This window comes from Pongo pygmaeus, chromosome 19 (assembly GCF_028885625.2).
Source record: "Pongo pygmaeus isolate AG05252 chromosome 19, NHGRI_mPonPyg2-v2.0_pri, whole genome shotgun sequence".
Taxonomy (NCBI): domain Eukaryota; kingdom Metazoa; phylum Chordata; class Mammalia; order Primates; family Hominidae; genus Pongo; species Pongo pygmaeus.
Genome location: NC_072392.2, coordinates 15,528,601 through 15,544,886, shown reverse-complemented (window position 1 = coordinate 15,544,886; position 16,286 = coordinate 15,528,601). Strand labels below are relative to the sequence as shown.

The 16,286-nt window shown below is 38.7% G+C and overlaps 1 protein-coding gene across 5 annotated transcripts in view; it reads left to right on the top strand.

Moving 5' to 3' along the window:
* TVP23C (trans-golgi network vesicle protein 23 homolog C) overlaps nt 1-14,775 on the top strand; it is a 28,825-nt gene extending 14,050 nt beyond the window's left edge. For 3 of the 5 annotated variants that reach the window (XM_054456456.2, XM_063655884.1, XM_063655883.1), the window contains exons 4-7: nt 4,048-4,137; nt 5,310-5,441; nt 10,653-10,781; nt 13,076-14,256. In XM_054456456.2, the coding sequence (XP_054312431.1) occupies nt 4,048-4,137; nt 5,310-5,441; nt 10,653-10,781; nt 13,076-13,102 (378 nt within the window). In that variant the 3' untranslated portion in view covers nt 13,103-14,256. Of the gene's footprint in view, nt 1-4,047; nt 4,138-5,309; nt 5,442-9,668; nt 9,765-10,652; nt 10,782-13,075 lie in introns of all 5 variants that reach the window. The other 2 variants (XM_054456455.2, XM_063655882.1) reach the window with 1 other exon arrangement.
* Nucleotides 14,776-16,286: the final 1,511 nt, after the last annotated feature.

The following is a 16,286-nucleotide window of genomic DNA, read 5'->3' as shown; positions in this document are numbered from 1 at the left end:
AGCTTGCAGTGAGCCGAGATCGCGCCACTGCACTCTAGCCTGGGCGACAGAGCAAGGCTCCATCTCAAAAAAAAAAAAAAAAAAAATTTAATGGCAACTATTAGTAAAATTTAAAACCAGTCGTGTATCTTCTGCAACACTGGAGAAGATGGAGCAAGTAAAACAGTTCATAGAGCAAAAGAAGGAAAACAAAGCAACTGTCAAGGAATCTTAAATCAGTAAGTACATGTATAAAGTGATGTAAGTAATAGCAAATTCATTATAATAGGAAATGTAATTTGATTAAACTACCCATTTAAAGACGTGAATACTAAGATTGGTCAGAAATCAAAGTCCAAACAAAAGATCTAACCAAATTAATGACATTAGAAAAAATAAAAGAAGGCAAAGATAACATCAGATCAACTCAAACAAAAAGAAACTTGGCATTGTATTATTATCAGATGAGATATGGATCAGAGTAAGAAAGCACTAAGAGGAACAAAAAAAGGTCATTTTATGAATCACAGTGAAGATCATTCACAGAGTAAAATTATATCAAACTATGTATAGTAAAAAAATTGGAAATATTAGAAAATAGAAAAGCATTATGATAAGTCTAACAAACTACTATCTTTAACAAACCAAAGTGCCAAAAAATAAATAAGTTCTGAAAGATCTGAATGAAATAATTGGCAACATCAATTTGATAGCAGTATTTGGGACTTTGTATGACAGAGAGAATACTTTCTTGTTAAGTGCCTGTGCAGCATTTACAAAAATTGACTAAATATCACTGTGAAGAAAATCGAAATAAAATTGCCCAAAGCACCTACATTTTCTAGTCCAATGAAACAGAACTAGAAATTAATAGAAAGTAGTTGTCAAAATTGGAATTCTTTTTAAAAAGCGAATTACTACATATCTTGGGTTTAAAAGGAAGCAAAAACTGTAAATATAGGTTATTTATACCTTAATGGTGATCATTTACAGTTAAGCTTTCTGAATATGTCAAAAACTGAATTCAGAGGGAAAATAGTAGACTAAAGGCTTTTATTTTAGACAAGAAAGAGGGAAAATAATGGACTACTTGAGTCCAGAAATTTCAAAAACAATCAATAAGCCTGAGAAATTAGGAAAATAAACTAATAAAGATAAAAGCAGGAAATAAAGAGTTAGAAAATGGGAACACAGAAGAGTTTGAAAGTATTCCGAGAGCATTCTTTGAAAATACCTATAGAAGAGACCTCTGGTTTAGGTCTTCCTTGCCAGCTCTTTTTTTTTTTTTTTTTTTAACTTAGCATCTCTCCTATAGGAATTTTGGTCTCATAAGACTCTTCCTTTTCTTCTCCTGTATTCCTTTCCTAAGGAGTGCCATCTGTGCTTCTGGTTTCGATTGCTGATCTGTAAGCTGTGTTGCCTCCCAGATCTGTATCTCCATTCAGGTTTGTCCTCACAACTCAAGGCCTCTCCATGTGTCTTCTTGACGTTTTTATGTGGCTGTCTTGAAGGCATCTCAAATCTTTTTTCTTTTTTGAGACGAAATCTTGCTTTGTCACCCAAGCTGGAATGCAGTGGTGTGATCTCGGCTCACTGCAACCTCTGCCTCCTGGGGTTCAAGCGATTCTCCTGCCTCACCCTCCTGGATAGCTGAGACTACAGGCATGCACCACCATGCCCAGCGAATTTTTGTATTTTTAGTAGAGGCAGGGTTTCACTATGTTAGCCAGGCTGGTCTTGAACCCAAGTGAGCCACCATGCCTGGCCAGGCATCTTATATCTTAACATGTGTAAAATACTACTTGTCATCTTCCACTCCCCAGAAGCTCTTCTTCTTTGAGTGTTCCCTTTCACGGGGTCTGGAATCACTATTTTTTTACTTGAGCAAACCAGAAATGTATCAGTTGCCTCCTTCCTACTCCATATCCAATTAATGACTGAGTCCCATAAATCCATAGATTGTACTTTCTTCATTAGGGCGTCATTGCCTACTGCTGTATCTGGAATGCTCTTCTTCCTCCCACATCACCTTCATACAGGGATTCCTAATCTTTTTATGCCGTGGGCCCATTTCATAGACTCATGAATAAGTTTTCACATATATAAAATACATAAGATTTCAAAGGAAGTCACTTATATTGAAATATAATTTAAAAATATTAAAAAAGTAAATTTCTGATTGAGTTATGTGTGTAGTAGTTGCCCCATTATCTGAGGTTTCACTTTCTGCGGTTTCAGTTACTGCTGTACGCTACACTAAACAGTAAGATACTGTGTGAGGAGCGAGAACTACATTCACATAACTTTTATTAGATTATGTTGTTACAATTGTTCTATTTTTATTTCTTGTTATTAATCTCTTACTGTGCATTATTTATAAATTAAGCATTATCATAGGTATGTACGTATAGGAAAAAATGTAGCATATATAAGGTTTGGTATTATCCACAATTTCAGGCATCTGCTGGGGGTCTTGGAATGTATCCCCTGCAGATAAGGGAGTACTACTATACTTTATGAATTTATTAATGGTAAGATCTAGTGGCAGGTCTGATAACTACTTTCAAAGCAGTGGTGAGCATAAACAATATGTTAAGATAACTGCAGCAAGTATAGTACAAAATGAAAAATGTCTGTGGTTTCTATTGTGTCAGGGTGTTTTTAATTTTACCTATATTCATAGTTTGTTGTCTACATTCATAATTTAATGATATGCTAACTACTTTGAAAGCAGTGGTGAGCATAAATAGTATTTTGAGGCCGTGCGTGGTGGCTTATGCCTGTAATTCCAGCACTTTGGCAGGCCAAGGTGGGTGAATCACCTGAGGTTGGGAGTTTGAGACCAGCCTGACCAACATGGAGAAACCCCATCTCTACTAAAAATACAAAGTTAGCTGGGCGTGATGGCGCATGCCTGTAATCCCTGCTACTTGGGAGGCTGAGGCAGGAGAATCCTTTGAACCCGGGAGGCAGGGGTTGCGGTGAGCTGAGATCGCCCCGTTGCATGCCAACCTGGGCAACAAGACCGAAACTCTGTCTCAAAAACAAAAAACGAAACAAAACAAAAACAAAACTACAATATTTTGAGGTAACTGCAGCAAATATAGTACAAAATAAAAAAATGCCTGTGATTTCTATTGTGTCAGGGTGTTTTTAATTTTACCTACATTCATAGTTTGTTGTCCACATTCATAATTTAAAGATATGCTAAATTTTAGCCAGAGGTTAATGAAGGTAACATTTTTTTTTACCCATCGAGGTTCACAGAACCACTGAATCTATTAGTGGACACCATTAATTAAACATCCGCAGTACTGTTGATTCTTATTTATCCTTTATATTTCATTCCAAATGTTGACTCCTCAGAGAGTCATTTTCTGATACCCAGACTAGATCAAATTTCCCTGTTATACTCTTCAAGCATCCCACACTTTTCCCTTGCAGGACTTAACTCAGTTGGTAATGGTACATTTGTGCATTGGTTGTCTGCCTCTCTTCACCTCTTTCCCTGAGGAAGGAGTTGGTATCTGTTAGTCACTGTTGTATTACCAGCACATAGTAGACGCTCAGTAAATATTTGTTGAGTAAATAAAGATTAGGAAAGCTATCAAACTAATTTGTTACCTTAGTAAGTAGGAAAAGAGCTTGGTACACTTGAGAGACTGACTGAAGGCCAGTGTCTATAATCATTTTCAGGGATACGTAGTTGTAAAATATATGTGGCTATAGGCAGGATGTAAAGTAGGTCACAGTAACCAAATAGCAAGGGGTTTAGGGAAAATTCGGGAACTGGAGAAAGGGCAAATTGTTCATGAGGGAAAAGAGAAGGTGTAATGTTTATGGGTGGACTTGTTGCTTGCTCTGTCACCTCTACCCCTATTAGTCCTGCCATTACCATTTTACTTAATCATTTAGCCAGGCCTGATACATAGTAGTCTTTGCTAACTGGATATTATGGAGGTAAAGCTGAAGGTTTTTGTTTTTGAAATGTTACACTAAGATGGGAGCTTGTGATAGATCTTTAAATAATGCTTCTAAAATGTGCCTGTTTATATTAATCTTCACCAGAATGTCACAGGTAGACTAATGGTTGGCCTACGTTGGTGGAATCACATTGATGAAGATGGAAAGAGCCATTGGGTATTTGAATCTAGAAAGGTAAAGTGCCTTTTTTGTTTTAAATAACGTTATCAGCTAAATTATTTGTAGACTATATTTAAATACTGGAAGATGAAGTATTCAGAATTAAAAACACTATACCAAATCACTTGGCATGTCAGCACTAAAGGAGATGGCCTTCTAGAATTTAACGCATTTTTCTGTCTAGTTCAGACCAGAAACAAGCAACATACAGAACAGAATCCTTTGAGGGAAGACACTGGGTCAGAGTTTATACAGTGTGCTAAGCTGCCTGTCAGGGATTGCTGATAAAAGATCTCTGTGTTGCCTTCGTTAGTGTCTCCATAAATCCCTCTATGCCCAGCAGATAACTGCTTTCAACATCTTGTTCTGTCTTTGCTCCTGTGGTCGTCTTTCATTTCTGGGCAGGAAAAAGGAGGAGGAGTGCAGCTGGATAGAATATCTGATCGGAGCACTCTATTCCTCAAGCTTCTGCCTTCAGGAGCCCTGGGGGTCCTGGTCTGTTTTAGGTTAGCCTGCTACACTATAGTGAATATTCACTTTCCTCGTGGAAATAAGTTTTGGAAGCAGAGGACCAAATTCTTGGTGACAGTACACCAAGGGTATTGACAAGTTATTTTAAGAAAGTGGCACTGTGTTCAATGAGCCTGTATTCTTTTATATTATAGAATCTACCTTGGAAACACTTACCATCCTTGTAAATTCCTGGGTATTGCTAAGACATTTTGATTATTGTCCAGAATCCCTTGATTCCGTTTTTTTTTTTTCCTCTGGACCCTAATTTGACCTTTTAGTCTCCAGAATGATTATAACTGTGATTTCCTTGATCATTGGTCAGAAAGGTATCATTTAGAGCTTCCTTATGAATAAATAGTACAAGTGCAAGAAGAATTGAATAGAAGCCTATCAGAGACCACTCTTTACTGTCGTGAGTTGTGGTAAACCATCCATCCTGCCCTGAAAATGCAAAATTATTGAGTTATAGATCAGTTCCTAAAATTACAAGAGTGATAGTCATGTATTTTTGGGTTCTAACTTAGGAGTTGGGCTGTGTGTATTAATATTTGAACTTGTGGGTAATATGTTTTTTATTAAACATATTGAACTGGTAATATGTTTTTTATTAAACATGTTGAACTTTTTATTGATAAATCTCACAACATGATAATTGAATTTATGTTCTTTTATAGGAGTCCTCTCAAGAGAATAAAACGGTGTCAGAGGCTGAATCAAGAATCTTTTGGTTGGGACTTATTGCCTGTCCAGTACTGTGGGTGATATTTGCCTTTAGTGCACTCTTCTCCTTCAGAGTAAAGTGGTTGGTGAGTATCAGTGTGGAACTTTCAAATAATCCATTAAGATGTCTGATGGTCATCATAGGAAGCAACAACTACAACTGAGTCCTTATCATTAGGGACTTATCTTGAATAGGCAGCTTCATCATGTAATTCCCAAGTTTTGCTTCCCAACTTTACCTTTCTCTATAATACTGGAGAAGAGATCCTAAAAGACCCCTTTCCACCAGTTTTCTAGGATATTAGTTGTGTTTTCTGGAAATAATGGTTGGTAATCTGTTTTGGTTACCTATTGCTGCCTAACAAATCACTCCAAAACATAGTGGCTTAGAGCAACAACAGCCATTATCTCACAGTTTCTATGGGTCAGGATCTTGGGAAGGGCTCTGCTGGGAGATTCTGGCTTGGGGTCTTGAGTAGTTGTAGTCAGACAGTAGTTGGAATGATGGGGGTTGTGAGCCATCTCCTCTTCATGAGGTCCCATGGCCTCTCCACATGTTTTTCCATGTGCCTTCGTTTGGGCTTCCTCATGGCATGGTGGCCTCGTGGTGGTGGGACTGCTTACGTGGCGGCCTAGTACTACACTTGTGGGGTGTTCTAGCTCACAAGCTTTTACAATCTAGCCTAAGATGTCATAGCATCACTTCTGCTGCCCACTCACATTCAAGGAAATGGGAATGAGGCTCTACTCTTGATAAGGAATAAGAAGGTGCTAGAAGACTTTGTGGAAGAGGAGATATTGTTGCTGCTGTCTTTGGAAAATATAGTTTCTCACTTGACCCAATTTGTGAGTCTTATTCTTTTTTTATCTTTTATTATTTTTTCTTATTCTGTCTTATATCTGATATCAATAAATATTGTGTGAATTTTCACACAATATTTATTGATATCAGATATATTTTGGCCTGAATTATGTTTTTCCTCCTAATTTGTAGTATTTTCTTAGTCCTATTTTGCGATATAGGTTCTTTTTTTCTTTGTGTGTGCTCATACATTCATACTTTCCTTCTTTGGATTTGGAAGCTTATTGTCTTTTTTCAGTTCTTCTGGTAGTTACCTTTAATTACTTTATATGTTTATATCATTACGCTCTTTCATGAATTAGGAAATTTATTCAATATTTATGGAGTTCCTGCTCTGGAAAATGGGAAACTTTACGCTAATATGGTTTCTTTAACTTCTCCCTCCTCCTACCTCTAGTTTTGCTTATTATAGTCTTATTTTAGTCCTTCTAGTGGTTTTCTTTGTAACATTAATTAATGTACTTAAACCTGTTTATTGACTTAATAGACTCTGTTTAGAAAGGGAAGAAAATAAACACTCATATTCCTTCCTATGACTTTCCTCCTTTCTCTCTTGTTTGTTCCAATGTTATTTTTGTGTTACCAAGTTTTATAATAGTTATCTTTTGAAAACATATTTCTTACTGGTTGTTCAGTATTTGATCTGTTTTTTAAAAAAGTCGATTCATTGCCTATCACCAGTCTTACTGCAGCTTCTCCTTTTACTTATTGGTTGACTACATTTTCTTTTGACTCATGTTTAAACATATGAGCCTATTGACTATTCTTAAATGATGACCTGGCTGGATTAATATTCTTGGGTCACAGTTTGTTTCTTTTTGGAAGATGCTATTCCATCATTTTCTTTCATTGAATATCTTGGAGAAGTCTGAGGCCAGGCTTAACCTTTGTAATCTCTCCCCATAAGGTGTTTTTTTTCAGTTCGTGTAACCCAGATGTATCTGTATTTATCTTTCCATATCAAGTTTTCTGGAGTCTGTGCCTTTCTGACAGGCAGACTAAAGTTTTGCTTGGAATCAGGAAAATTTTTTCTGTTAAATCTTTGCATTTATTTATGTTCTATGCTTTGACCTTTCATTTTGAGGTACCAGTTAGGTTTATGTTGGATCCTTTTTATTTGTTCTCATCTACTATTTTCTTGTTGCTTTAATTATTCATCTTTTTCTTATTTATTCAGCAGTTTTAAGAGTTGACTCTTATGTCAGAGCTGTCTGGGGACACGGGGATAAATTAGGGGACAGGTAAACAAGTTGACTGCTCCAGTAGAGCTTATGTTCTAGTGGAAGGTAGACAAACAGTAAAAAATACAGTAGGGGATGTTAGTTAATGATACAAAGTAATGGGGTAGAGAGTGCAGAGGAGAGAACAGTAACTATTTTAGGTGCTCAGTTAAGGCTTCTCTCTGTATTTCCTTAGCTTTGTCAGCTCCATTTTCATCTCCTGTTATCTCACCCTCATGCTTTTTGAGTTCTTATCTTTAGGTTTTTCTGTAGGGTGAAATAGTCCCAGGAATGCTTTTACTTTGGTGGGTTTTTTTTTCTTTTCGAGTAGATTCTTCACCTGTCTTCTGTATACTATGCTTCTTTTTTCTTTTTTTGCTATAGTTTTGCATAAATGCACTTCCCTTTTTCCTTACCCATTTTGCTTATCCTTACAGTGACAGTCCTGTCCAGCCCTTCTCTTTCTGCTGGTTTAGTGCGGGTGAATCCCCCTTGATCACCTTCTCCTGATATCTTGAGGCATGTGGCTGCTGCTCTGAGCTGGAGTTGCAGTGCTGGGTTTGGTGTCCTGAAGACACAGATGTGATGTGCGATGTGGAGAACTTGCCAGGCTCTAGCTGTCTTGGCTGGGCTGCCTGGTTTTGCGTTCTCTTCCTTAGTGGGGCTCTTGTCTGCTGGTTGGCTGTGCACTCTCTTCTGGTTCTTCCCTTCTGCTTTGGATTGTTTGTAAGACCTTGGAGCTTTAGCATCCATCCAAGAGAGTCAGCCCAGTCTTTTTCTAGCAGTGTTACTACTTCCTTAAAACAAAACAGGGAGAGGTTATGTGAAAGCCAGTTTGAGCCTGTGTTAACCTACTTATGCTTAGCGTTCCATTATTGGAACGCTAAGCATGTAGGAGTTATTTATATCCTACTGCTCAAGGTCATCACCAAGGTCTGATTTTTCACTCATGCAGAAATTCACAAAATTGCAGCCTACAGCATAAATGGGTTAAGACCTTGGCGTGGTGGCTCATGCCTGTAATCCCAGCACTTTGGGAGGCCAAGGCGGGCGGATCACAAGGTCAGGAGATCAAGACCATCCTGGCTAACACGGTGAAACCCCGTCTCTACTAAAAATACAAAAAATTAGCTGGGTGTGGTGGCAGGCACCTGTAGTCCCAGTGACTCGGGAAGCTGAGGCAGGAGAATGGAGTGAACCCAGGAGGCGGAGTTTGCAGTGAGCCGAGATCGTGCCACTGCACTCCAGCTTGAGCGACAGAGCGAGACTCCGTCTCAAAAAATAAATAAATAAAAATAAATAAATAAATAAAAATAATAAAAATAAATGGGTTAAGATCACAGGACGAGAATGGGCTTCACCCAGTCTCTCCATGAGTCTCCCACCTCCTCACTTCTCTTAAGATGATCATCTCTCATGATTATTGATCCTTCTGTGCTTCCTCTCCTGCCTTCTTCCCACCCGGTGGCACCACTATGGCCAGCTGCAGGGATTTTCCTGCCTTTTTGGGTCATTGTTAGTTGGGAGGAGTTTCTGCTGTCATGGCTATTTCTGCATTTTTTTCTCGGGTCTTTTGCTTTTCTATGCTGGGGATGGTAATTATTAGTGAAATTTTCCTTAGAGCTTCTTTGCAGAGTTTGGAGCTGTGTAGAGCTGCTCCAACCTGGCTCTTTCTTTGGCCACCAGCCCTTTTTTATGTTTGTTGGTATTAGTTTATTTGTGTTTTTAAAAATGCTGTTTGCTGTTTGTACCTTAAGGGGAGGGAGATCTTCATGTCTGACTTCACTGCACCATCATAAACCAGAAGTTTAACTTACAGATTTTAACATTTGTTGCCATTGAGTAAATTGATGCCTTAACAGGACCTGTGATTGGTCTTTGAATTCAGGTGTACCCTGGCATGTTGATATATACATACCCAGCAGCGCCCCTATTTGAGAAGCATGGGAAATTAAAAGGAAATTTATTCAAATAAATACACAGTTTTATATTTATTTAGGAAACTAGCACTGTTTATTTATTTAAACTAACACGTTTAATTCCATGAAACATAAGTTTAGAACAGAAAGTACCATCTCCTCTTCTTTTACTAGGAATGTGAACCTGTTCATTAATCAAACATTTAAATCTATTAATTAAACATTAAAATCAGCTATACATCTTGTTGAGGGTAAGGATAATAAATCTAGATTGGAAAACGACATTTCATTGAGCTGCTTTGTTTGTCACAGATACAAAAGACTAGAATGGTGGATGAGCTGTTTATTCCAGAACAAGGGTTGGCAAACTATAGCCTGCAGACCAAATCCAGCCCGACACCTGTTTTTGTAAGTTTTTATTGAAAAACAGCCTTGCCCACTTATATATTGTCTATGGCTGCCTTTGGATTAGAACAGCAGAGTTGAGTAATTGCAACAGAGACCATATGGTCTGAAATATTTATGATTTGACCCTTTACAGAAGAACTTTGCTGATCGCTGTATTAGAATCTTTAACCTTTGAAATTCCTCACATTGTCTCAATTTTTCTAATTAAGATTAATTAGAAATTTTTAAAGAATGGGTTTTGAGTTTCTTTTTCTCACTTCTCATTGATCCTAGTGGGATCACCATAGGTGAGAAAATGAAACTCAAAGGAACAAACAGCTCTGCAGAAGTACAGTTCCCCTTGGAGTTGTCTCCCTCCTCAGGGAAGGCAGGCAGGCATCTGTTGATTTATGCCTTAGGGCATTGCATCCCCTCTACCAGAAGCCAGTTGTCACATAGAGCAGAGATTCACCCCTACCTGCTCTCAGTTTATTGAACTTGATCTACCTCTTGACCGTTCTTTTGTAATTCTTATAGGAATAATTAACATTTGAACCTTTCCTGAGTCTCATTTACTTTTCCTAACTTTACTCACAGACCAATGGGAAACAGAGAGCAAGAAGGCTCCCCCTGCACTGCATCCCCAGCAGCTAGCATGGTGCCTGGCACATAGAGCAGTTGTGTTCAGTAAATACTTGCTGGGTGAATGACTTGTGCCTTGTGCAGAGCGTCTATCAGATGGGTCTGTTCTGGCAACTGTCTCTGGAAAATCTCAACTGGCACAATCATGGCTTTGCAGAACTTCCTCTTCCCTCTCTTTCTCATGACAATCTGCCTTGTCTCATTTAAGGCACAGAGAAAGGTCAATTTCAGGCCAGTAACCATTGATTATTTTTTCCCTTGTCCCAGGCGGTGGTTATTATGGGTGTGGTGCTACAAGGTGCCAACCTGTATGGTTACATCAGGTGTAAGGTGGGCAGCAGAAAGAATTTAACCAGCATGGCTACTTCATATTTTGGAAAGCAGTTTTTAAGACAAGTAAGTGTTTTCTGGATGTGATCAGTGACTAATGCAATTATTTCTAACTTTCATAGTTTAATTTTTATGAAACGCTCCTGAACAGAAGTTTTAAAGGCATATAGTTATATAAATATAATGATAAAGATGTTTTAATTGCTCTTTGGGGGTGTTCAAGACAGTCTGGAAGTGTATTGTCAGTATCCTAAAATTATTTTAAAGCCAGGAAGGATAAACTATCATTGATAATAACTTATTTTTTAAAAATTACTTTTAAGTTCAGTTGTTTTTCATCAATTATGGGAGCTTTAAGTGAATGCCCTTGCAGAATGTATGTTGTATGTTTTTATTTTTTTTTTTTGAGACAGAGTTTTGCTCTGTCACCTAGGCTGGAGTGTAGTGGTGCGATCTCGGCTCACGGCAACCTCTGCCCCCTGGGTTCATGTGATTCTCCTGCCTCAGCCTCCTGAGTAGCTGGGATTACAGGCGCATGCCACCATGCCCAGCTAATTTTTTGTATTTTCAGTAGAGACGGGATTTTACCGTGTTAGCCAGGATGGTCTCCATCTCATGACCTCGTGATCTGCCTGCCTCGGCCTCCCAAAGTGCTGGGATTACAGGCGTGAGCCACCGTGCCCAGCCTGTATGTTGCATGGTTTTAGGGAGAACAGTTGAATCACAATAAGACCATAACATTTGTGCTCAGATGTTTTTTTCCCCCTAGAACATAAGGATTTTACTATAATACCCCAACATCAGGGTTTTCAGCAGGATGAGTAGTAGTCATAGGTAAATAATTATTGGTTAAATCTCTTGGGAAAAGTGACTAGGTCTTTTTTTTTTTTTTTTTTTTTTTTTCTTGAGACAGAGTCTTGCTCTGTCGCCCAGGCTGGAGTGCAGTGGCGTGATCTCGGCTTACAGCAAGCTCCGCCTCCTGGGTTCACACCATTCTCCCGCATCAGCCTCCCGAGTAGCTGGGACTACAGGCGCCGCCACCACGCCCGGCTAATTTTTTTGTATTTTTAGTAGAGACGGGGTTTCACCGTGTTAGCCAGGATGGTCTCGATCTCCTGACCTCGTGATCCGCCCGCCTCGGCCTCCCAAAGTGCTGGGATTACAGGCGTGAGCGACGGTGCCCGGCCGTGGCTCGGTCTTTATATGAGTAATACGTTGCATTTGGTTAGTACAGTAGGTTAGGCAAGTGATGTTATGTAGGACAGGGATTCTCAAACCTGAACATACATGAGAATCACCTAGAGGGCACAAGATTGCTGGGTTCCACCTCCAGACTCCTTATTCAGTAGATCTGGGGGTGGAGTCTCATAATTTGCATTTCTCCCAAGTTTCTGGGTGGTACTGAGGGCGCTGGTCCAGGGATTACATTTTAGATAACTAAAGCCCTGAGAAATTAAATTATTTACTTAAGATTATACAGCTAATAAGTGGTACAAAGCTAGATCTTAAACCCAGCCCTCTGTACTCAAAATTTATTGTTCTTTTTATTCTACTGTACAGTTTCTCTCACAGAAGATGAAAAGTAGAGAAAATGAATATTCATGTAGGGACATGATCATCTCATTCTGAAGGAATTTTGCATGGCCCCAATATACCTTTACTGTGGTCCACCTTAGGGTAACTTTCATGTATGTGCTTATTAGGTTTTTTTCCTTAGAATTTTCAGTGTTTCCGAAGGTGGGGAGGGACATGGAATACAGGTGAAATTAAACCTTAAACCTGGCATAACAAGGATAGGGTTAGTGTCTTACATGGTATCTGGCGTCTGCTCAAATGAGACAAACTGGACAGCTGGGTGGATGATGGTATCCATGGATTTACTTCATTAGCGCATGTCTACTTTTTTATTTATTTATTTTTTTGAGACAGAGTCTCACTCTGTCGCCCAGGCTGGAGTGCAGTGGCGCAATCTCGGCTCACTGCAAACTCCACCTCCCGGGTTCACACCATTCTTCTGCCTCAGCCTCCCAAGTAGCTGGGATTGCAGGCGCCTGCCACCACACCTGGCTAATTTTTTGTATTTTTAGTAGAGACGGGGTTTTACTGTGTTAGCCAGGATGGTCTTGATCTCCTGACCTCATGATCCATCCGCCTAGGCCTCCCAGAGTGCTGGGATTACAGGTGTAAGCCACGGCGCCCGGCCTAGCATATCTACTTTTTAATGTGATTGGGCCATTGTATGTAAGGTAATGCTCTGCTTAGAAATGTAGAATGTTTTCCTAGGCCTAGGCCCCAAGTCCATGGTGTGTGAAGTGAAATAACTTTGATATTAAGGAGTTTTTTTTTTTTGTCTTTTGCAGAACACTGGAGATGATCAGACGTCCTGAATAGAGAAAGCTTATGTGCTTTGTTACATTGGGGAACAACTGCAACTGAAGAGATTCTTGACTCAACCTTTTAGAGCTTAGTCCATGTTGCAACGAGGAGTGTTGGCTTTGTTTTTCCACTTTTAAAAACTTTATTTATAAAAAGGAAAAGTAGTTTTCATATTAAGTTTTTATTTCCTTTCCAGCAGTTGGGGCTAGAAAGTATATGTTGGCACTAGAAACATTGTCAAGATTTGTTCTGTGGTGTAGGTATGCACATTCCATAGGTATGCACACGCCGTGTAATATCAGTATATCCCGAGTTAATGAAAGTGTTCATTTACATAGGTAATGGAGACCTTTGCATTTTGATCCATAGAACATAGGAGGATGTTCTTAGTCTGTCTCAAAGCTCTGTATGTTTACATATTATTTCTGTAGATTGTTTTCAGGAGAAAGTTTTGCTTCCATGGTAAGAGTGAGCACTTTGGCTTATGTATAAGTTAGAAATAATTGTTAGTTTTTAATACGTACTTCATGGGGAAATTTCTTAGACGTATGCAAGCAAGTGAAAACAATTAGGGCCAGTGGTATTAACTACTTTATAAAATTTTATTTTTGTTTGTAAGAAGTCATCTACTTAAGGCCCAGTTAATATAAGTGGAATCATCATAGTTTAAGGAATACCCAGAGATTGCTGCTGTTCTATTTATTTTACAGAAAGGATAGCTAGATTGAAAGCTCTTCAGTGGACCTTGAGCTAATAGATCTTTTACCACTAAAAGAGCATTATTCTCATGTCATAATGAGAATAATAATTTACATACTTGGCATAATAAATGCCTAAAAGACATTTTATTTTCTGAATCTATTTTTTTCTTGCTATAATGGGGATATTGTAAATTATGCATTTGTATTAATGGTATTTCTTAAAGCAATCTATGTAACTGTAAATTAAACCAATCTACAAACTATTGTAGGCATCTGTAAATTCTGTTGTAGGTATTATACACTTTGTTGAAGCCTTAATCAGCAGATTATGTTGTGAATATATTTGTACATTGTTAAAATAGTTTTTAAGATTATTTGTTTAATTGAATAAGTGTCTTATTGGAGTGATAGCTTTGAAGGTGCAAAACTTTATATTTGTATAAAATTACACTATTTACAAGGCACTTGACGTGCGTAATCTCATTTAACCCTCATGATAAATATGTAATACTTTGGATGATATAACTGAACTTCAGGTTATTGAGTGACTTTCCCAAGGAAAACAGATTACAGGAATATCTGTAGGATATAAAATATGATATATTAGTATTTTTAGAGAAAATATTTGCTCTAAATGCCTTTTCCTTTCTTAAAAATTAATAATTTGTTAAGAGCTTTTTTATTTTACTTAGCTGTTCTGTCTGGTGAGAATTGATACTGCACTAAAGACAATTTAAAATACAATCTGAAAGATCTAACCTAAATCTTTAGGGTTGAGAGTCTAACAAAGGATACATTGGTGTAGTTCTTTAGGTAACTGTGTTATTTGAACTGCAATCCTAAACCAAGTAACAATGAATTTTAGAATATGCATGTGGTAGGAGCTACCGTGTATTCCCTAATATTTGTTTTTCTCCTTCTACAGATTTCCCACCTAATTAGCTAGGGAGTGGCATCTTGGAATAAAGATAACTTTTCCTAGATTTTATTGCTGTATCTTGGTGTGGCCACATCACCAAGTTCGGGCCAATGGATACACTTCCAGGAAGTATCCTTAAAAGGAGGAGGCATGCCCATCCCTTCCCCCTTTTTCCTGAAAGGTAGACACAATAGCAGGAACTAGAGCAGCCATCTTGGACTACGTGGTAAAGGCTTCGTTTTGTGAATGGCAGAGAAATGAGGTAGATATTGTCTGAATCCCATCTTGTGGGTATAGCTGCCCTGAACTACTTGTCTGAATTTTTTTTTGAGACAGAGTTATTGCTCTTGTCACCCAGGCTGGAGTGCAGTGGTGTGATCTCGGCTCATTGCAACCTCTGCCTTCTGGGTTCAAGTGATTCTCCTGCCTCAGCCTCCCTAGTAGCTGGGATTACCACCCTGCCACCACACCTGGCTAATTTTTGTATTTTTAGTAGAGACGGGGTTTCACCACATTGGCCAGGCTAGTCTCGAATTCTGACCTTAGGTGATCTGCCCGCCTCAGCCTCCCAAAGTACTGAGATTACAGGCGTGAGCCATCGTGTCTGGCGACCTGTTTGAACTTTTAATAAAAGTGAAGGGAGGAACTACCTTCTTCAAGTGTTACTGTTCTGGCTTCTCTGTTGCTCATAGCCTAACTGGATTCTTGTCGATACAGTGCACTTTGAGCATTATCCATGATTATTTCCGTTTGAACTAACTTTCCATATTGTACTAACAACTCTAGTTGTTAGTACAGTATTAAAGGTGTAATAATTTAGTAAATACCTAGTTGTCCTTTATATAGTAATTAAGTGAATATTATAGTAGCTGCCAAGTTGCACTGTTGAGATGCTATTGCTACATAAAACTCCACCCCTAGAATTACTGGTGAAAAACAAGTCATTTTATTATGCTCTGAAATTCTGTGGGACAGGAATTTGGATGGAGCACAGTGATGGCTGGGGAAGGAGCCAGGGAGTGGCAGGGAGCTTTTCAGCTACTGGCCTGGAGGTTGACATTGGCTGTCAGCTGTGGCCTCAGCTAGGCTCTCGGTTGGAACACTTACACTGTATAGTTTCTCCATGTGGGCACATTTGACTTCTTCACAACCTGGCACTGGGTTCTAACAATGAGCCTTCCAAGAGAGCAAGAGAAGTGCATGGCATTTTAATGATTAGTCTTGGAATTCACATGATGTCTCTTCTGTCATACTTAATTGGATGAAGCAGTAACCAAGGTCCATCCAGCTTCAATAGAAGGGTACATAGAGCCCAGTACTTGGTGAGAGGAGTGTTAAGATTACATTATAATAAGAAGTATGTGGGATGGGATATAGTCTTTAGAAAATAAAATCTGTGACACTTATTTCATTAAGACTGAAGAAATTAGGAGAGACTGAGGATAAGTGGTTTTCCATTTTTTTGTCCCTGTGTCAGCCTTGGATACAGGTGAATTGACTGTATGGTGCTAGTAAAATGGAAGTAAAATCACATTTTTGTTTTTTTTATTTTGACACGGTGTTTCTCTCTTGTTG